At 34.1% G+C, this 23,879-nt stretch overlaps 1 protein-coding gene across 1 annotated transcript; it reads right to left on the bottom strand.

Annotated features, from left to right (window-relative positions):
- Positions 1 to 18,808: 18,808 nt before the first annotated feature.
- LOC112703459 (ruBisCO large subunit-binding protein subunit beta, chloroplastic) lies at positions 18,809 to 23,464 on the bottom strand. Its single transcript, XM_025754912.3, has 14 exons — positions 22,918 to 23,464; positions 22,413 to 22,538; positions 21,924 to 22,061; positions 21,716 to 21,811; positions 21,354 to 21,596; positions 21,035 to 21,269; positions 20,730 to 20,899; positions 20,449 to 20,526; positions 20,284 to 20,355; positions 20,099 to 20,203; positions 19,863 to 19,955; positions 19,687 to 19,779; positions 19,283 to 19,406; positions 18,809 to 19,019 (listed from the first exon to the last, which is right to left on the bottom strand). The coding sequence occupies exons 1-14, from the start codon at positions 23,137 to 23,139 to the stop codon at positions 19,006 to 19,008; spliced, it is 1,809 nt and encodes a 602-aa protein (XP_025610697.1). The 5' UTR covers positions 23,140 to 23,464; the 3' UTR covers positions 18,809 to 19,005.
- Positions 23,465 to 23,879: the final 415 nt, after the last annotated feature.

The following is a 23,879-nucleotide window of genomic DNA, read 5'->3' as shown; positions in this document are numbered from 1 at the left end:
ACAAGAACAGGTTCATATTCACCAAGCTTGTTTTGTTAAAAATTTTCAACTCAAGTTTAAACTTTTTACATTCATGGTTAGAGATATAACCACTGAAGTAATTTCTCCTATCAACATGTTAAATATTTAGGAGAAATAATTTAATAACATAATCTCAGAATTTATATAATTTAAAATATAAAATTGAATTTTTGTTGGCTCAAAAGAAAGAATTTTAGCATAAGATAAATAAAAATAGAAAAGAGGCTATGTAAAAATTCATACAAATTTAAAAAAAAAAATCATAAAAAAATATTTTAAAAATAATCATTCATGTATTTCATCCTATTAGTTTAAGTTATTATTGAAAAAAGTAATTTTAAGTTAGATAGATAGGTTAAATTTAAATTTATAAATTTCAGAATTACTCTTAAAATTTTGGGTTAAAATGTGCCATTTGATTAATCTGCTATATGAGTTTTCCTTTAATATGTCAATTTGAATTTTCTTACATTTTGGACTGATTTGTTTTCCTTTTAATTTTTTCATTTTTTTCATAGAAGGTCGTCTAAGGAATACTATGTGTTTGTGTACACGTTGGTTGTGGGAAATTGTAAATTGTAACCTTCTCTTTTTCATATCATTTGCCATGGGAAATGTTTTTTAGGCTAGATATATAAAAGGGTGATATGTAAATTGTAATTTTAAAGGGAAAGAAAAAGGAAAAAATGTAGTGTTAAATTTTGAATTTTTACATCGCAAATTCTTGATTTTCTTCCAAAATTTTAACTCAATGAGCAAAACTTACACCAATGAAAATTAAGCAAATGTATATGTTGTTGTAATATGGATGTCCATTAATAATTTATAATTTTTTTATTATATGGGCGGTTTAATTTTTTAATAATGAAAAATTTAACCTTTTTAGATTGAAATTAATAAAATTTAAAAATATAAATTTTATATTATATAAATAAAGAAGTATGGTCTGAGACAAAATACACACAACCCTGTATATAAAATACTTTTTTCTATCATCTCAGTTATATTGAGATAACAATATTAGTGAATATTAATGTATTTGTTTTCTTTTTCTTATTTATATATTTTACAACACGTTATCAGTACGAAATTCTGATCAAAATTTAGAAAGACATAGATAATAAATTTGCATTATGTCAAAACTCTCTTATCTTGAATTTAATGCTCTTGATATATCTGGAATCAACTACTTATCATGGATATTAGATGCTAAAATTCATCTTGATTCAATGGATCTTGGAGATACCATTACCATTAAAAATAAAGCACCCCAAAAGGATAAAGCCAAAGCCATGATCTTCCTTCGTTGTGATCTTGACGAAGGATTAAAAATGAATATCTCACACTAAAATATCATGCAAATCTATCGAAGAACCTTGAGGAAAGGTATAATCATCAAAAGATAGTGATACTTCCTCAAGCCTGGCCTGATATGCATGGACACACTTGTGTCTACAGAATTTTAAATCCATAAATGAATACAATTCAGCAATGTTTCAAATTATCTCACGAATGAAATTATGCGGGGAAAAGATAACTGATAATGACATGTTAGAGAAAATTTTCTTGACCTTTCATGCCTCGACTGTGCTCCTGCAGCAGCAGTATCGAGAAAAAGAATTTAAAAAATATTCTGAGCTAATTTATTGCCTTCTTGTTGCTAAACAAAATAATGAATTGCTTTTAAGAAATCACGAAGTGCGCCCAACAGGCGCCGTCCCATTTCCTGAAGCAAATACGAAAAATTATAACCCCAGAAGAAGAAATAGCAATGCTTTAGTAACAAGAAAAATTATGGAAGAAAGAAAAATTATTTTCACAAGAAAGGATCTTACCAGAAGTGGGATAAAGAAAGAAATAATGGACAAAATAAATCAACAGAGAATAAATATTTTTGTTGTGGTGGAAATGGCCATTAGTCATGTACCTGTCGTACCCCAGGGCACTTTGTTGATCTTTATCTGGCAGCCCCATCCGACGGCACCCTCTCACTATTCTGTTGTTGTTGTTGCTGCAAACACTTCTGACGCCACTGCTGCAAATGCTTCCGCCGCCACTTTTGCTCTTCTTCTTCTCGGCGCCGACATGACATCAGAAACTCTTGCAATTTTTACTTGTTATTAGTTATTATAAAATAGAATTTTTATTGATTATTGTTGATTTGTGTTGATTATTCAGGTTGCTTAGTGAAGTTTTTATTATATATATTTTTTATTATTATTAATTTGTTCTTAATCTTTTACTTGAAAATTATTTTTTGGTGCTTTAATTTTCTTTTCAAGTTGCTTGCTGCTTCAATTAGATGATAATTGAGAATCAATTATAGAATTTATAAAAATTGTTTGATGATAAAAAAGTTAAAATCAATGATATAATTTATGGTTTGTTTGTTTTACAAATTTAGAATACTTTAAAAGTTTAGCAAATGTGTGCATTTGAGTTGATTAGTTACAATGCTTGAAGCTTTTTAGTGGGTGAATTAGGATTTGAACTCTTCTATATTACCTTAATAATGATGAAAAATTAAAACAGAATAGAATTTAAAATTACATAACTTTCTCATATGATGTGATATGATTTGAAATTTGATTTAAATCAAACTTGGAGGTGTCTAGTACAACGCAAACAAAATTTAGGAGCAATGAGTCAAAATTTAATTTTTCACAATTTTTGTAAAAACCTTGTTGTCTGTTATTTTTCAAAAATTGCTAAGACATGGGCAGAACTTTAAAAATTTGTACAAAATTCAATTTTAAAGCAATTGCAATGAAACTTGATTTAAATTAAAATTTAGGATCTCTAGAATACCCCCATCAAAAGAAATAGCTCATGCGCGAACTGTTCACGATATATCTCCAATCCATAAGAATATAAGATGTAAAATCTGGTTAATTAATGGCAAATTAACCCATAAATGAGAAATGATTCTAGAAAGCTAAAAATGTGATTTTTATGGCTTAATTTGATAGAGGAGATTGAGGTGAGAATTTCAATACCAATTTTATAGAAATCAGACTAAGATTGGACTGAACGGACCAAACCGGGCCAATCGGACCCATATTGGGCCCATGGCCCAACCTAACTAAACCTAATAAACCCTAAAACAGCACTCTCTGTCCTCACTAACACCAAGAACACGCTAAAATGGAGGCACAAGGGGGAAGAACACTCTCTCAAGTTCTTTCTCTTATTTGATCTTCAAACTACCATAACTTTTGATCTAGAGCTCCGATTGTCGCACCGTTTACGGCCACGCGTTCACTGCAAAGAGATCTACAAAAATCATTAATTTATTCTTGGGGTAAGCTACGAAATTATTTCAGTTCTTCATTCCTAAATTTCGAGTTTTATGGAGAAATGTGTTGAGATTTTGGGGTCTTTGATGTTATAGGACCCAACTCTCTTGAAGGAGAAGCTTAATCTTGTTTCTTTGAACCTTGGGTGTGGTAAGATTCTCAACCCTAGTATAATTTGTTGTTTTATGATGTTTGGATATTGAGCCATGGTGCTTAGATGTGATAATTGTGGCTTAGGTAGTGTGTATGTAAATATTGGAGCTTGATTGAGATTTTGGAAAGTTTGGAAAAGGGTTTTGGTGTGATAAAAATATGCTCTTGGAGGTGTTGAGACTTTGAGAGCTTGTAGACAAGTGATTTAGAAGTTCTCCGGTTGAATGATGAGTGGATAATTTATACGCTTTTTGGCATTATTTTTAGGTAATTTTTAGTAGGATCTAGCTACTTTTATGGATGTTTTCATTAGTTTTTATGCAAAATTTACATTTCTGGACTTTACTATGAGTTTGTTTGTTTTTCTGTGATTTCAGGTATTTTCTGGCTGAAATTGAGGGACCTGAGCAAAACTCTGATAGAAGGCTGACAAAGGACTGCTGATGCTGTTGGAATCTGACCTCCCTACACTCGAAATGGATTTTCTAGAGCTACAGAACTCCAAATGGTGCGCTCTTAATGGCTTTGAAAAGTGGACATCCAGAGCTTTCCAACAATATATAATAGTTCATGCGTTGTTCGAGATTAGACGACGCAAACTGGCGTTCAACGCCAGTTCCATGCTGCATTCTGGAGTAAAACGCCAGAAACACGTCACGAACCAGAGTTGAACGCCAAAAATACGTTACAACTTGGCGTTCAACTCCAGAAGAAGCCTCTGCGGGTGTAAAGCTCAAGCTCAGTCCAAGCACACACCAAGTGGGCCCCGGAAGTGGATTTCTGCATCAATTACTTACTTCTGTAAACCCTAGTAGCTAGTTTAGTATAAATAGAACATTTTACTATTGTATTAGACATCTCTGGATTGTATTTTGATCCTTTGATCATGTTTTGGAGGCTGGCCTCTCAGCCATGCCTAAACCTTCATCACTTATGTATTCTCAATGGTAGAGTTTCTACACACCATAGATTAAGGGTGTGGAGCTCTGCTGTACCTTGAGTTTTAATGCAATTACTACTATTTTCTATTCAATTCAGCTTATTCTTATTCTAAGATATTCGTTGAACTTCAACATGATGAATGTGATGATTCGTGACACCCATCATCATTCTTACCTATGAATGCGTGACTGACAACTACTTCCGTTCTACCTTAGACCGAACGCATATCTCTTGGATTCCTTAATCAGAATCTTCGTGGTATAAGCTAGAATTGATGGCGGCATTCATGAGAATCCAGAAAGTCTAAACCTTGTCTGTGGTATTCCGAGTAGGATTCAAGGATTGAATGACTGTGACGAATTTCAAACTCGTGATAGTTGGGCGTGATGACAAACGCAAAAGAATCAATGGATTCTATTCCGGCATGATCGAGAACCGACAGATGATTAGCCGTGCTGTGACAAGAGTATTTGGACCTTTTTCACTGAGAGGATGGGATGTAGCCATTGACAACAGTGATGCCCTACATACAGCTTGCGATGGAAAGGAGTAAGAATGATTGAAAGTATGAAAGCAGTATGTTGCAGAGATCCAAAAGGAACACAGCATCTCCATATACTTATCTGAAATTCTTACCAATGATTTACATAAGTATTTCTATCTTTATTTTCTGTTTATTTTTTATTATTATTCGAAAACTCCATAACCATTTATTATCCGCCTAACTGAGATTTACAAGATTATCATAGCTTGCTTCATACCAACAATCTCCGTGGGATCGACCCTTACTCACGTAAGGTATTACTTGGACGACCCAGTGCACTTGCTGGTTAGTTGTGCAGAGCTGTGACAAAGTGTGATTCACGTTTGAGAGCGCTACTAAGTTTATTGGCGCCATTGTTGATGATCACAATTTCGTGCACCATTGAACTTAGGAAATCGGCTAAGGTATGGTCTCAGTTTTCTGTATCTAAAATATAATATGGTGTGAAAACGTAGGCTAGAACTTCTAAGATAGGCATTGAATTGTTGATGTGGTTGAATGGTTAAGATATATGATGTGGTCATATGTGTGATTATGAATATTAATGCCTCGATGGTGTAGTGTATGAGAAAAATGCATGTTGTGATATATGCTTGATGAATGATTGAGGTTGAATTGTGAGTAAAAGCATGTTAATGGTGATTATGATCTTGATTATATATAATGATGGTATTCTTAGAAATTTGGGTAAGGAAGAGTATATGACATGCTAATGTGTTTGAATTATTAGCCATTTGATTGAGATGGGTAAAATGGGTATGGTGGTTGTGGTTTTGAGGAAAATGTTAACGTATGAGTTGAGGAGGCTTAAGGTGATTTTTGGTATGTCTTGGATTGATTTCAAAAAGGGTTGAAATTGGTTTGTTTTGATTGATTTTGAAAAGGGATGAAATTGGTTTGTTTTGAAAATGGCACTTTGTGGTTTTGTATGAAAATATAATTTTTAGGCATATATTGACGGGGGCTTAACTTGGGCTTCGGATCCCCGTTTTGAACCAAACTTGATTAGAAATAAAATTGGATCAGGGATGTTTATGTCGTTCGAAGAACGAGCGAAAAATGATTTGAAACGGAGAAGTTATGCCCATCGGAAGATTAGGGGTTTAATCTGTGAATTTTGCAGCTTTTAACTTAGAAAAATTTTAGCAAAATCCCCCCCACGTGTAGGCGTGACTGACACGTATGCACCGTTTCTCAATAACGCATCATCCATGTGTGTGCATGGCAGCGCGTTGATGCGCTGCACCAAATGCCCAGCCATTTTCCCGAGAGTTGTATGAGAATTGTGCCAGTTTTGTGTGTGGGGGCACAAACGCACCCACGCGTACGCGTGGCTGACGCGTAGGCGTCGATTGGCTGTTTTTGCATTCATGCGTGTGCGTGGGCGATGAATACGCGTCGATGAACTTTTTGGCGATCCACGCATGCACGTGCACGACGCGTACGCGTGACCCTGTTTTTAACCCAAAGTTGATTTTTGAATTTTAAAAATCAAATTTCATACTTCTAAGCCTTCGATCTCACCCCTTATCTCTTAAGTCATTATGATATGCCTAATGATGTGAAAGGAGTTAGGGGATGTGGTAACTTGTGAATGAAGAAAGGGAAAAAGTTATGATCAATGATGATCAAATATGATTATATGAGATACGGAGGATGGCGGTGGAAGTGCTTTATGTGCCATGAGCCGATGGGCTGTATTTATTGATAAATTGGCTGGTTCTGGATGGCTGAGCTATTGCCAGATTACGACGGGGCCATTATTGATTTATGGCTGAGTATGATTGCATATATGCGTATTGAATGAAATGTGAATGTCGCACTTCCACTATCTGAGATACAAGTTTCCCTGGGTGAAAGCAGTGGCTAGCCACCATGTGCTCCAAGTGGAGACTCGATACTCTACTGACCCTATGTCGTAAGTATGGTCGGACACTGTTAAAGTTCCGGATGAGCTCGCCCCCATGAATATATACCAGTGAGGATGCTGGATGTGGATTATGATTATGATTATGATCATGATGATGATCGAGTAGAACTCGAGTTGGGGACGCATGACAGAGGGACAGTCCAATGGTTAGCTACCAGGACTTGTCGGGTTGGCTATATAATCGACAGATGATATCATCAGCCATTGGGACAAGCATACATCATATGCATACTATGTAAATTGTTTGAGATTGCCTATTTGACTGCATATTACTTGTTAATTGTCTAAATGCCTTATATGTTTCTATTTGTATATCTCTTGTTTGATATAACTGTGTTTGCCATATTATACTCCTGCTGGTAGTTGGGAGGTCTGAAGGAATCGGAAAGAGAAGTACTAGTTAGACTGAAGAATCTTTAGTCAGTTTCCATTTATGGTTTAGCCTATTTATAAGCTTTGATTTATCTGTTGGAAGTTCTAGGATTGCCTTTGGCTTTCCCAGGACATTACATGTTAGATATGTGGGCACTGTTACCATACTGAGAACCTCCGGTTCTCACCCATGCGGATTATGTGGTTTTCAGATGCAGGACGTGAAGCTTCTCGCTAAAGCATGCTGGAGACTTATGGATTAGCGAAGATCCTTGGTTCTTGGGACTCTATTTTGGTTTATATGTTTTATTTAGATACTTTTATCTCCACTAAATAATACAAACTGTGATGACTCCTCTTATATGATGTTTTGGAGAATAGATTTTCTGTATTTATGTCCCTTTGGGTTTCCTTTGAGGTTTCCTATTCTATTTACATATATTTGTTGCTATGCTCAGACCGGTTATCTTTACAACTGGATTTTGAGTTTTGATATTCCTGTTTTTGGCACTCTTTGTATATATAATCTCACTTTGGCTTATTCCTTTACTCGTTACGTTATCGATCAGAGCATTGCGCTTTCGAGTCATGATTTTGTTTTATCCCTTTTTCTTCAAAGGCTCCTAGTTATAATCATTTTTCACACTATTATGCGTACTAAATTTTTATTTTAAAGGTCGTAATACCTTGCCATCTCTGAATTATGACTTAAGTATAAGACTCTGTATGGTAGGGTGTTACATAAGACGTTGTGTCAGATAATGTATTTCTTTAACTAAGTTTAACGTAGTTTATTTTGATTAAGCATTTTGAATGATGTTGTGAATATGTTTAGCACATTTTTAATTGGTATGCTCTTCATAGACGTGATGATAGGTAGAGGTGTTGCGGATCAGCCTAATAGTCGTGGTCTTGGTAGAGGGAAGGGTTTTCTGTCGGTACCGCTGAGAATTCTTGATCCTCTCCCTCTACTCCAACTAACCCCAGTGACGTCACAAGTTACGGGTACATCGAATCGCCTCTATCCACTCAGCAGCCCACTATCTTAGTGATGCCACCTCCAGCGACAGACACCGTGGTGCCAGAATCCTCTCACAGAAGCCAACCAGCTGATGCCCCTCCACCACCTCGCATCGTACGAATGACAATTTGGCCTGATGGCAGAATGGTGAAGTACTACTTTAAGTCTTTTATATTCTCAAAATGTTTGATATTTCGTGATTAGTGATTCTTGATTATTGATTCTAGTTTTAGTGGATTTAGGGTTGTGATGACACGTTATCTTAAGCAATTTTTAAAGTTCTTTTTCATTTATCTTCATAGGTTTGAATCAAATTTCTTATGTTTTCTAATAGAATTTCATAAACATTAAAATATTTGGAGTTGGAATAGTATTTTTGTACTTTCAGGAGTTGTTAGGCTCAAAACAAGCAAAAATTAAAGCCTTTTCAAAAGAAAACACAAGTACAGCAAAAGCGTGGCTTAAGGAACAAAAGCATGCGGCAAGGAAAAGGAGAAATGGAGCCAAAGCACCAAAGGAGGCACACCAGGCAGCCAAGCCACACCCCTGGCGGCCAAGACCTACGCTCGGTGGACGGCCTCCATGCCCGACGGACTCCTTCCAAGCCTCTAGCACGCCAGGCAGACACACCCCATGCCCAGCGGACCTAGCTTCTTCCTTGCTTCCACCGAGCATTCCCCTTTGCACCAAGACACACGCCCAGCGTGTGTCCTTTCCTGGAAGTGTGTTTTTGCTCTTTTGCTTAATTTCCTCTAATACAAGCCCGATGTAAAGATAATTACAACTCTAAGGATGCAACAATTAAGGCCCAGCTTAATTATTCACATCATTAAAAGCTTTAATCACATCGAAAAGATTCAAGATTCAAGATTAGTTATTAATTCTTTTTAGAAATGTAAAAGATTAGGTTGTTAGGATTTATTTCTAGAACAGATTTGAATTATTGTTTTGATTTAAATTTGAAGTAAGTAGTTAGTTATCTTATCTTTATTAGGATATTTTTAAATTTGAATTCTAGAATTAGGTTATAAATAAGTGAACAAGGTTCACAAGAGGAGGCATCGAGGAGGAGGATCTTCGGATCCAAATCCAGACATTTTTTTTCTTCTTGTTTTTCTTTCATTCCATGAGTAACTAATCCTCTGTCAACGAGTTAGGAGCTCTGTTTATGTTTTTCTTTCATGATTGAGTTATTCATTTTTCATTCAGATTAGTATCATCAGAAGGTATGCTAATCCTTTTGAATCCTTTTATGACTCTTTGAATTCGGCTAGGAATAGTAGTTCAATTAGTGTGCAATACATGCATGATTTTTAATCACTCTAATTTTGAATAAGTGACATATAATTCAAATTAGAACAACTTTTGAAAATTCCGTTTTCTTCTACGTTTAACTGGATACGACTAGCTAGAATACGTGACATATAATTCAACCTAACTACTTTTAAATTTTATTGGAATCTAAGTCATTTTTTGTGCTAAATCTCTTTAATTAATTAACAAACAACTAATTGATTATTGAAGAACTAAGGAACCAAGAAATTGAAAATCAGTTACTAAAGATTTATCGTAAAAGATCATTGCATACTTCAAGATAAGTAAACAAGGTTTGATTTCTCTAAGTGCATAAATATCTCCGAAGCCCTTGACTCTCACAATCATTGCATTCTCTCAATCAACATCCAAGTTCACTGCCTCTAAAGCACTCTAGATTCCAAGCAAGATATAAGTTATGTCCTCATCAATCCAAGTTATTTTAATCTAATTAGGTATTTAATCTGATAATTGCTTGCTCAATCCTTTAATCCACGTGGGAACTATATCCACTCACCGTAGTATTAATTGAACGATCTGGTGCACTTGTCGGTATCCGTGAGCTTCAATTTTTGCTCATAAGGTTGTAGGTTTGAACTGCTGAAAATATTTGATATATCCTGATTATTGATTATTGATAATTGATAATTGATTCTAGTTTTAGTGGATTTAAGATTGTAGGTTTTATATATTGAAAGTATTTGATATATCATGATTATTAATTCTTGATTATTGATTCTAGTTTAGTGGATTTAGTGGATTTATGGATGTTGCTTCTTGATTGTTGATTGATGCTCATTGATTGTTGACAATTGGCGTTGTTTAAGTTAATTATTGATGGATAGAGTTTGTGACGCATTCTAGTTATAGATGAAACTCTACCAATATTTCTAAAAAAATCTCTATATATTATGGTTATTTGCTTCTAAAGTTTTAACCTTATATTGCCATATTAGTTTGTGTGTGAATTATTGATAGGTTTACGCCAAACAACAATGCATGAACTCAGGAGATGACCAACGTCATCAAGCTGATGTAAGACCAACCATGGCCAAGCTACGATCTCTGCTGAGACCAGAGAGCAATGGTTTAAAAGTAGGTAGTAAAAACTTAATATAGTCAGACCTTTTTAGCTTGTTTATATCTTCTATTTTTTTAATATAATATATTTTGATTAACTAATTTTAAAATTTTTTGGTGCAGCTAAACTTTATATAGGACAAAGAGCACGATTCTCTCATCAGGATGATAGGACAATCGAATGGGTAGGAAGCTACAACAGATGCTAGAGGATGTACGTGAGAGGTGTGACCACCTCACTTCGTGTCTCCGTCCAAAAATCAAGAAGGCTTTATACGTTCATTGGGAGACCAATGAGAGATTCAAGCATCGACGTCTCACAAACAGAGTTATCAAGACATCGGCCAAAGTCGTCCAAGTATACCGGCAACTCAGCGACTTTTATGAAGACTAAGGCTAGGTTGGTGTGTAGCTTCTCTAATTTTGTTATTAACTTAGTTATGTTCTTTGACATATCATTAGTAGGCATCCTAACATATTGTTTCAATGCAACATATGTGGTCAAAGTCATTGGATCGCAATACGAAATTGGTGGAGACCTTCAAGTATACCCACACATTGATGGAGAACAAAGAGATTTGTTGATCAGTGGTCTACGGATCATTGTGTGAGTAAACATCTTATGGTATAAATTTTCAATTAACTGTACAACTATCGTCCTAATCATAATAACATGTCTTACACAGGAGCCCTACACGTAAAGATCGGAGGCTGCAACTCAACAATCTCAGCAAAGTGGGGACGACGCCAGTGGCTCTGCTGCTTCAGTCGCCGATCCTGATGTGATTTGGCGCGAGACCGCATCTATGTTATACGAGAACCGCATCTATGAACAGGGGTTGTTCTTTGCCAGCAGCCTCCCACCTCCACATTGAGGCCATTGTCCGCCACTACCACCAGTCTAGCCATCGATCCTGATGAAGGTATTGATTTGAGGCTGCAAAAGCAAGAGCTCACCTAGAGCGTTCACAAATAGGCTCAGGAGCTGAACGAGACTTGGGAGAGATTGATGACGGAGCATCTTATACACTTTTTTATTTCATTTTTAGTGTGTTTTTAGTAGTATTTTATTTAGTTTTAATATGTTTTAGTGCAAAATTCACCTTTTGGATGCTACTTTGAGTTTTTGTGTTTTTCTTGTGATTTTTGGGTGAAATTGGCAAGTTTTGGCAAAGACTGATTCAAAGATAAAGGAAGGATAGCAAATGTTGTCAAATCCTGACCTCCATGCATTCCAATGAGCATATCTGGAGCTACATAGGTCCAATTGACGTGCTCTCAATGGCGTTGAAAAGCTAACCTCCAGGGCTTTCCAGCAATAATAATAGTCTATACTTTTCTCTAGAAATGACTGCCCAAAACAGGCGTTGAACGCCCAACTTACCCTCTCTCTGGCGTTCAACGCCCAAGAAGGACCAAGGCTAGCGTTGAACCCCCACTACTGGCATTCAACGCCACCAAAGGAGCACAAGGCAGCGTGGACACCCCTTGGTAGGCGTTCAGCCCAAACACTCACCAAGTGGGTCCAGAAGTGGATTTTCGCACCCTTTAGCTTATTTTATCTCATTTTTGTAATTTCTACTTATTAGATTAGTATATATAGGAAAAGATCACCCATGTTTAGGATCTTCTTCCGCCCTATCATACATTACTTCTATTTTCTCTGTAAAGTATGAACAACTAAACCTCCTATGTTAAGGATAGGAACTCTGCTAATTTCCATGGATTAATATCATTACTTTTCTATTTTAATATATGTTTGATTCTATTCTATGATGCATTATTGTTCTTCATCCTTATGAATTTGGGGTGGAACAGAAGTATGACCCCTTATTCTACATGAGTTCTTGCGAGTCTCTGATAGGATAGTATTAAGCTGCAGCTTAAAAATGCATCACAGATCCCAATAGAGTATCTGGGATAAATGGGATAAGTGACATAAAATCTCATTATTCATGGGTAATTGAGCTTTTTGTGGCGCTAAGGCTAGAATCCTGAGCTTCATTCTCCGATCTGAAAGATCCGACCTTGTCTGTGGCGTTTTGAGTAGGATCATCAGAGATTAAATTGCGTGAGTTTCACTCTCATTTAGATCGAATGACCACTGACCCTGGTGTTTGATCTGGATCAGAGGAGATTAATGACCACTCACCCTAGCTTTAATCACTTACAACCTTGCCATTGAATAAACCACTCATCGTTAAAGTAGCCAGTAAGAAGTATTAATCCAGAAAGATAAGCATCTCCAAGGCCTTAACTGATTTTCCATCATTGTTTCTATACCAGTTCGGTATTACTTTATTTATTATTCTATTTTATGCGCCTACAACAACACTCTTTTCTAATCGCCTGACTAAGTCTAGCAAGATAACCATTGCTTGCTCAATCCAACAATCCTCGTGGATCAACCCTCACTCATTATATATATATATATATATATATATATATATATATAACTCATAATTACATAATTCACTACTCAACACCAATTCCAACAACATATCAACTATGCATTATCATACTATTCTCATCCAAATCATCAATTATCACAACATCTCATCTACACATATCAAATCCATCCAAAAACACAATTCAAACTTAATCCTAGAGACATCTAGCCTAGAAATTCTCATCACACCACCTGATACTTAATTAAAACTTAAATCGTACCTCTAGTGATGGCGGTTCACACACAACACTTGATTTCTTCCGTCCAAGGCTCACCCCAAAAGTTTCACAAGCCAATTCAAGTCATCAAAGTGTGCCAAATTCACCCAACAACACTAACATAACCAATTTTACATATACATTACTCTAGGGTTTACAAAATCTCATAAATCACAAGTTGGAGAATTCTTACCTTAACACATGAAAATAGTTAATAAAACTCATCAAAAGCTCATATTAGAGAACCCCTAAACAACCAAAAACACAAGATTTTCTCAAAACCAAAGCCAAACTCGAAATTAAGAGGAAAAATGAAAATTGGATAGATGAGAATGAAATACTCATCACAATACCTAAATAGAATTGAAGAGGATGTGAAGAATGACGTGTGGCCATAAACAGCTTGTCAATCGAAGCTCCGGATCAAAAGTTATGGTGATTTGAAGTTTTGGAAGTTAGGATTTCTCTCTTCTCACCTCTCTTCTCCCATTTCAACAGCTCTCTCTCATTTGTCTAGGTTAATGAGCTGAAATGCTCATAACTAATGTTTATATATGTTGGGTCTTGAGCCCAACTTGGGTCCAGATCACATATATGGTCCGTTTGGCCTAACTTTGGTTCAAACTTTTAAGATTAGCGTTTTAACTCACGTTTTAAATACTTTCACCTTCTCAAATCATAAATTCTAATTTATTAACTTTTCTTGCTCATAATTACTTTACTCGGCTGCAGTACCAAACAGATCTCAATCGGTACTATCGGTCAAATTTCGAATGTGCGTTTTTATGCAGATATCTATGTTTTTCGACTCAAAAAAATTCACTGAATCCAAATATCATATTTAAATTGTCAAATTTCGATTACTAAATTTTCTAATTATTTTCATCCATATTTAATTAATTACTTAATTAATTTTGGTTTGTCCGGGTTTTACAGAATAAATCATCGTTAATGCATCTAGACCCACGATTAGGACAATATGAACTAAAATTTCGAAAGATTATATATTTGCAAAGAATATCAAATGAATTGCCTAATACATTTTCTGATATAAAGAGGATAACCAAATTCTACATACTAGCTGAAAATGTACCAATTCGAATTGATGTTGCAGTTCGACAAATAGCTACTGAAACAAGTAAACGCCAAAAGTGTGGTATACCAATTGGTTCCAAAAATAAAAATTCTCGAAAAAGAAAAGAGACATTTGATATTACCGAGACAAATAATACTCCTATTGAAAAAGATAAAGACATAGAAAGGATACCAGTAACTGTCTAAAATTCTGATACAGTGTTGACCTTAGAAGACGTTCAGGTACTTGAAAATTCTGAAAATTATGAAAATGATGAGATCTCGATAAATTATGTCTTTATAGACGAAAATTAGAACCGAAATAAAATAACTGTCAATGAAATATTTGCATATAATGTGGCATTACACATCATGCATGAAAGTAAGGATCTTGAGCCAAGAACAGTCGAAGAATATTGACAAAAGAATATTGGCCAAATTAGGAAGAAGCTATGAAGGTTGAGTTAGACTCGCTTGCAAAACTTGAACTCTTTGGACCTGTAGTCCGTACACTAGAAGATGTAAAACCTGTTGGATACAAATGGGTATTTATGAGAAAACAAAATGAGAAAAATGAAGTTGTATTCTACAAAGCTCGACTTGTGGCACAAGGCTTTTTACAAAGACCCGGTATAGATTATGAAGAAACATATTATCCTGTAATAGATGCAATAACAATGCATTATTTGATCAGTTTATCTACATACCATAAATTACATATACATCTAATGTACGTGGTGATAGCTTATTTATACAGATCATTAGATTGTGATATCTATATAAAAATCCCTGAAAGACTAAAGATATCTAAACCATACAATGAATATTTGTAGGAGTCATACTCAGTCAAATTACAAAGATCTTATATGGTCTAAAGTAATCTGGACGAAAGTGGTATAATCGTTTTACTGAGTATCTAGCCAAAAACAGATTCAAAAATGATGATATCTGCCCATGTCTTTTCATAAAGAAATATACATCTCGATTCATTATAATTACTGTGTACGTTGATGATTTAAATATCATTGGAACTCATGAAGAGATTCCAACAATTATAAAATCTCTAAAAGAAGAGTTTGAAATGAAAGATCTTGAAAACACTAAATTTTGTCTCGACCTACAGATCGAGCATATAAACAATGGGATCTTTATTTATCAAATAACTTACACAGAAAAGATCTTGGAGAAATTTTATATGAATAAGTACATCCATTAAGTATGTCAATGATCATAAGGTCTTTGGATGTGGAATAGGATCAATTCCGCCTTAAAAAAATAAAGATATCTTTGATTCTGTAGTTCCATATCTTAGTGTCATTGAATCACTAATGTATCTTGCTAATGATACATGACCTGACATATAATTTGCTGTAAATTTACTAACAATGTGTCGTTCCTCTCCAACCAGAAGACAATGGAATAGAGTCAAACAAATTTTTCGATTTCTTCATGGAACAGTTGATATGGGACTGTTTTATCCATATAAATCCAAGTCACGATTAGTTGGCTATGTAGATGTAGGATACTTGTCTGATCCACATAAAGGAAGATCTCAAACAGAATACCTATTCACATATAGTGATAGAGCTATATCATGGAGGTCCACGAAACAGACGATAGCAGCAACATCCTCTAATCATGCTTAAATACTAGCGATACATGAAGTAAGTCACAAGTGTTTTTGGCTCAGGAGTTTAATCCAATATATTCTGTCATCATGTGGATTGACTGATCATAAAATAGCTCCAACTATTTTATTTGAAAATAATACAACATGCATTGTTCAACTTAAGGGTGGATATATCAAAGGTGATAGAATAAAGCATATTTCTCCCAAATTTTTCATCACTCATTACCTTTGAAACATTGATATATCAAATTGGGATGCGTCGATTTTGAGATTTTAAATAATGTCGACATGAGGGAGATGTTGTACTCTTTTGTTTCTTTGGCCAGGTTTTTATTCCTATTAGGTTTTTCTTGACAAGGTTTTTAATGAGGCAGTTCTTATGCAAAGGATATTGTACTCTTTTTCTAACACTAAATTTTTTTTCATTAGGTTTTTCTTTAATAAGGTTTTAACGAGGCATAATCCTAAATAAATAATGAATATCCAAAAGGGAGTGTTGTGATATAGATGCCCATTAATATCTATGACTTTCTTTATCATATGGGCGGCTCAACTTTTAAATAGTGAAGGATTCAACTTCTCAAGTCAAACTAAAAATAAAATTTAAAAATATAAATTTTATACGTATATAAATAAAGAAGCATGGTTTAAGGCAAAACATACTCAACAGTTTATAAAATAAGGTAAAGTACTAAATTGGTCTCCTACATTTGGGCGTAATCCTGTTTTGGTCCTTAAGGTTTAAAGTGTCCTATTTGAATCCAAAAAAATTTTATTTAGCTTCAATGTAGTCCCACCGTGATGTCAAAATTAAATAATTAACGAAATGTCCCATATGACAGCAGTACAAGAACAAAGTCGATAATTTAGAGAATAAGTACAAGCTCCAGATGCACAAAATTAACCGTAGATATATCAATACATTTATTTATCATTCTTTTTAGTTCTATAGAAAGTATTTCATTTAAATTGTAAGAAAAATGATAAATAAATGTATTGATACATCCATGATTGATTTTGTGCCTTCGAAACTTGTACTTATTCTCCAGATTATCGATCTTATTCTTGTATTGCTATCATGTAGGACATTTCGTTAATTATTTAACTTTGACCTCACGGTAGAACTACATTAAAGTTAAATGAAACTTTTTTGGACTCAAATAGGACATTTTAAATTTTAAAGAGCAGAACAGGATTACATCTATACGTAAGGACCAATTCAATACTTTATCCTATAAAATACTTTTCTCTATGTGTATACTCATTAACATATAAAAGAGTTATATATATATATATATATATATATATATATATATATATTATCTTAGTTATATTGAGATAATAATATAACAATATTAATAAATATTAATATTATTTACACTTCTTTATTTTATATTTATTTATTTATTTTTTATTTGTTTATTTTACAACATATGCATATTATTTTTAATAAGCATGATGAAAATGATATATAGTGCACTACACAAACCGAAGGAAATTTTCTTAAAGTGGAGATCTAGGTGTCTAACCAACCCAATTGATATGCACTAATGGGGACAAAAGAATCTCCATTCAACATACTCCGTTATTAAATGCAATGATATGTTGAAAGATTACTCCCTTTTCACCTTGATTTCTTCATTCTACTCGTGCTAAATTATAATCAATCTCAAGTCACACATGTCCAGTCCAATAATGATAAGGCACACAATTAAATGTATACTAGTGTCTTGTTGGACGTTTTCTACTCGTTAAACTTATTAGTTAAAAAAAATTGATTAGTATGGACTCAAATATAATATAAATACAAAACAAAAAATATTAGTCACTTAATATTTATATATTTTTTACAATTGATAACCCAAAATGGCTTTAATTTAGTGGTTAAAAAACGTCTTTGACATTTATAAGTGAAAGGTTTTGAATTTAACTCCTCCCAAACCATTTTAAAATTAGTTCCAAAGACATTCACATATGTGAACTATTTGACCCAAATTTAACTAAACTTTTTTAAGTGAATTATTAGATCCACTCAATTTTAATATATATATTATTTTTTAAAAATTAAATTGGTATTAGATAACTTTTAAAGACTAAACCAAAGATTTTACTTTTAAAATTATGATCTACTTCATGTTATTAGCATATCAATTCTAATTCGTGATTAATCTACGAATAATTATACGCTACCCATAATTTTTAGAGGAAAAAAAATAATTATTCTGTTAATCTCTTAAAATTTTTATAATTTAAAAATTTATAATAAATTCTTATATTAGATAAAAAATAGTAATTATATATTTATTACTTGTTATTTTTCAGAAAAAAATACAATAATCTTAAAATATTTACGTTTAAAATATTTAATAGTTCATCTTATATCAAATACAAAAACATATTTCAACACAAAAATAAACATTTAGCAAAAGTATGTATTTTTAAAAAAATAGTTAAAAAGCCTAATTGAAAGTTTTAATTTAATATAAAAAATCTAACTAAAAATTTTTAAACTATAAACATATAATTAAAAATTTGATCAAATTATAAAAACCAAACAGAATACTTAAGCCAACAAAATAATACTAAAGATTTTTTTGGTAATAATAAAATACAAGGTAAGAATATTCTTTTTAAAAAGTAATAATAAAATACCAGGTATGAATAGTCAAAAAGTAAAAACTGCACACAATCCAACTTGGGAGTTGCGAGTAGTAACGATCGTATTAGGACTGAAATACTCTTATAACAAAAATGGGGCTGGAAATGAACAGCAAAATTTTTATATTTTTATTAAAGTTAAAAATAAAAGACATCGTTGGATCTAATTAACCACACTATCCGCACAGATTTAAGACTTGTTGCTACAAACAAAATAACCTCCAGATTATGTATTTCATCTAAAAGGAGAAAAAAAATACTGCTCCATGATTAAAGTAGCCGCTCCTCTACTGCTCTAGTGCTCTACATACCATATCCTGAAAGAAAAAAAGGGAAAGCACAATCAACCAACCAGACTTAATTGGTATAACCTATCTTCTTTACACCAATATATGAATGAGATGCCTGATACATAGTTTTTTAGCAAAACACCATTGAATCTAAAGTAGTTATTTCGTAAAATAATTACCAGATAAAAAAGAATGAGGAGGACAATTTTTTGTTCTCAATTGATAGGGAATATCTGACCTTCAAATTATCATACAATAGCAACCTTACATGTATTATGCGATCCACATACCTGAATTGTCCATGGGGTTACCGGCAGGTACAGGCTCGGGTTCCTTGATCTCAACAACCACACAGTCTGACATCAGGAAAGTTTTAGCAACAGAGGCTGCATGCTCTAGGCAACATCTCACCACCTACGCAAAAAGAATAAGATTCTTAGTAACAAGTTTCATATCAAGTAGATCACGGGAAGAACCATAATTGGAAACCTTTCATGGAAATCTCAGGTTCCCTACAGCCAGTTGTGAAACTTAATAGTAATAATTAAAAAGAATTCGGTGTGTCATTTGTCTAGTTAAGCCAGTTATAGTGCAGCATCGTAAAGAAACCAGCATACTAAAAGATAAAAATTGCTAGAGGATCATATGCAACTAAAACAAAAACTAATGCAATAATAGTCAAACAGAAATTCACCTTTGTTGGATCAATGATTCCAGCAGCCATTAAATCTTCATATTTCCCAGTGGCAGCATTATATCCATATCTATGATTGTCGCTGGAAAGAACCTAATCAAAAGATGCAGAGTCGTAAGCACTCGAGTGAAATGATAGAGTAAGGAGGTATGCACAAGATATCAAAATCTGAGTACCTTCTCACTGACAACACTGCCATTTACACCAGCATTCTTGGCAATTAATTTCAGAGGGTAACTAAGAGCTCTTTTCACAATATCTGCTCCAACCTGGAACAAAACGAAATACAATAATTTTGAAATTAGAGACAATGAGAAAGCCAATAAGTAGTATTTGCCATTGCACAAAAGTGGGGAATGTTTCAAAGCACCCAAACAAATATATCATATGCCTAATCAAATAAATGACTCACTTTCTCTTCATCATTGTCAAGGCTCTCTTTGATAGCATCCACTTTTGAAGCAAGTCTCAATAGAGTGCATCCACCACCAACTACAATACCTTCCTCAACAGCTGCCTGAAGAATCAACAAATCAGACCACTAATAAAACAGAGTAGAAAAATGCCTAGTGAATCTTACAGGAAAGAGAATCATACCTTTGTAGCATTAAGAGCATCTTCTACTCTCAACTTCTTTTCTTTGAGCTCTGTCTCAGTTTGTGCTCCAACCTGCACACACACAAAACAAACTTTCATGAGTCAATATGGCTTATAAAAAGTTCATAATCAGCTTTTTATTAAATAGTTCAATGAGTGACTTACCTGTATAACAGCAACACCACCAGACAATTTCGCTATTCTTTCATTAAGCTTCTCCTTTTCATACTCTTGCTCTGCAGCCTGAAATAAACATAAAATTGTTAGAACCAGAAAGAATAATGAGCATATCTACCAGCACTACAAGACTACTGAATTCAAGGAGTCTCAATAAATATTCATTCTTTACAATTTCCCAATGAACCCCATACAGAGATATTTGCATCTGTAAAATGTCTGAAAAAGAGAGATATTAAGATGGAGTTAGGGACAGGCAAAAGATAGACCTCAATTTGGTTCTTAATTTGTGCAACTCTCTTGGTCACTGCTTCCTGGGTACTTCCATCACCAACAATTGTGGTTGTGTCCTTGGTGAGTACCACCTTGGAGGCCTGCCCCAAAACCTCTTTCCCCGCTTTGTCTAGAGTAAGGCCAACCTCCTCCCTGATTACAGTACCTATAATCCCATTGGTTAGATAAATAATATATCAACAGTTACAAAATGGCTGCCAAAACTAAAATGGAGAAATATTTGTGGTTCCAACTTAAACAAATATTTACATGAAGACAAAGAAGCAGTAAATTTACAAACCTCCAGTTAAGATGGCAATATCATCAAGGTACTGGCTCTTGCGTTCTCCGAATCCTGGGGCCTTCAGTGCCGCAATCTTCAGTGATCCTCTAAGTTTGTTCACCACAAGAGTTGCTAGAGGTTCTTGTTCAATATCCTCTGCAATAATCAAAATAGGAAATCCACTTCTAATTGCATCCTCTAGAATGTTAATTAGATCCCTTGCATTGGTTATCTTCTTATCAACCAACAGCAACTGCACAAAATACATAGCACATAAGTTATGATGAAATGCAAGGAATGTGAATATATCACTTGCCGGACAAAACAAATGTCAAACCTTGCAATTCTCATATTCAACAGCCATTTTCTCACTATCAGTAACAAAGTATGGTGAGATGTAGCCACGATCAAATTGCATCCCCTCAACAACATAGAGGTTGTTATCTGCACTCTTTCCCTCCTCAAGTGTCACAACACCCTTTCTGCCAACCTTGCTCATTGCTTCAGCTATCATATTCCCGACTTCATAGTTGTTTCCTGCACTGACAGCAGCAACATCTGCCAACTCACCATCTTCAACCTGCATTCCATACAAATTCAACCTTATACACATGAAACGCCAGAATACATTAAGGACTTGAAAACCCAACATAATGAACATGCTCAAAAGTGAAGGAAAAAGAAATATGAATGCATCACCTCCTTTGACATCTTTTTAAGTTCAGATACAAGTGCTTTTGTTGTCTTCTCAATGCCACGGGTGATGAGCACAGGGTTTGCACCAGCTGCAACAACCTGTCAAAATTTACAGCAATGAGACCTAAGCAACTGTGACAATAAGCAAAAGAACAAATCAAATGAAACAAAGCAATAGTTAATATACAATTCTGCAAAAGGAATAACTTACCTTGACTCCTTCAGTAATGAGACCCTGAGCAAGAACAACAGATGTGGTTGTTCCATCACCAGCTAAGTCGTTTGTCTTGGAAGCTGCCTGTCTCACCAATTTGGCTCCAATATTCTCAACTGGGTCCTCCAACTCAACCTTTTACAAGTCAAATAAAATTTAAAAATCAATTAGAATACATTTTGATTTAACAAATAATAATAATAAAGAAAAAAATTCTAGAAAAAGAAATTTTAATTTATTTTTGTTTTTTGAAACAAAAAGCATACAACACAATATCAATAAATTACTCAGTAACATATATAATCTTCAGAGCATCAAGTGTTCAATAAACATAAAACTATTCTAACATATACAAAGCACCAAAGCTATAACAAAATTCAGAAGCAGCACCATTTTTTTTTTTCAGAATTCATAAAACAATAACTCGGATTCCAACTAAAGATAGAGAGTGACAAATAAATAGGTAGAACACCGCACAGTGCACACCTCTTTGGCAACAGTAACACCATCATTGACAATCTTAGGCGAGCCATACTTGCTTTCCAAAACAACATTCCTTCCTTTAGGACCAAGCGTAACCCCCACCAAATCCGCCAGCTTGTTCACACCACTCTGCAATAGAAGTAAAGATAACCCACATAGGCATTAAAAAAATGAAGTTTCTTATAAATGAACAACAAACCGGATAATATAGCATATCGGCATTCCTCACTAATACATTAACCTAGTCTCTAAAATTATGAGTACTGAAAAGAAAAATCACTAAATTTTGAAAATACTATTTTAACTCCTCATATTGCACTTTAACCATATAATTATCAATGTACCAATACTATTTCCACTCATCCGGAAATAATTATCTAACACTGAGCTTTAAAATACTATAACTAGAAGCATAATGTAAAAAAAACTAATCTCATTTCAAAAATATCGAAACTACTTGAATCAAAGCCTGCAATTTCGCTGGTTAATAATAAAACTAAAACTATACCTGGAGCTTCTTGATAGCTGAGCCATCCTTGTTGAAATGCAACTCCTTGGCCATAGCAGAGACCTTGGGACACCGATTCCTCCTACCGATAGCAACGCCGCTCCGTCGCGCTTTGCCGGCGGCAAAGGGAAGGGAAGAAATGGCGGCAGAGGAAGAGAATTTGTGCGGCGGTGCGACAAGTGAGCCGGTAGAGGAGACTGCTGAGAATGTTGACGACGCCATTGCCTCCCCAAAAATTGGACAATAACTCAAATTAGGTTTAAGAAAGATTGAGTGGGGTATATGGATAACGCTGAGAGCTACACTGCTTTCTCTTTTTGGCGAAGTGGCTGAGCTGAGAGAGAATGAGCAACTGAGCGAGTGAGGGATTAGGTTTTTTATTTAGTTTTATTTATCTATCTATTTATTTATTTATTTATTTATTTTGTCGTTGTTTGCAACGGAACAGGAGATAAATTAGTGGTGAGAGATTTCATCCTGAAGGTTCTGTGTAATTTTAGCCGTTTGATTCCACATCAGAATTATTGTTTTGTCTTGGATTTGGAATGGTCTAGAACTTGTGGTAATATTCTCTTCTTTTAATATCCGATGTTCTGACTTTCGACAACAAAAAGGGAAATTCTAATTTCCATTGGTTAATCCGGTTATTTGGCACTTTTTAATTTAGATATGGAAGCAAAAATAGTGTAGGATGCAATAATAAAAGCTTAGAATGCTTTACAGAATTATGGTATCAGGATGGTCCCATTTAAAGTACACAAATTTAACCATTTGATTTATGTTTTTTCACTCATATGATGTACATGCGTTGTTTTTTTATATAGTAATTTTCTTATACGAAGTCAAAAAAGCAAAAATATAAAGATATTAATGATCCTGAACTTTATATCATTAATTATTTTTGCAATTCTAATTTGATAAGTTTGTATAAAAAAAAATTTATTTAATAAAAATATTATAAA

Source organism: Arachis hypogaea, chromosome 7 (genome assembly GCF_003086295.3).
Source record: "Arachis hypogaea cultivar Tifrunner chromosome 7, arahy.Tifrunner.gnm2.J5K5, whole genome shotgun sequence".
In the NCBI taxonomy this organism is placed as follows: Eukaryota; Viridiplantae; Streptophyta; class Magnoliopsida; order Fabales; family Fabaceae; genus Arachis; species Arachis hypogaea.
Note: the sequence above shows the minus strand (reverse complement) of the source record. Positions and strands in the feature narration are given on the sequence as shown.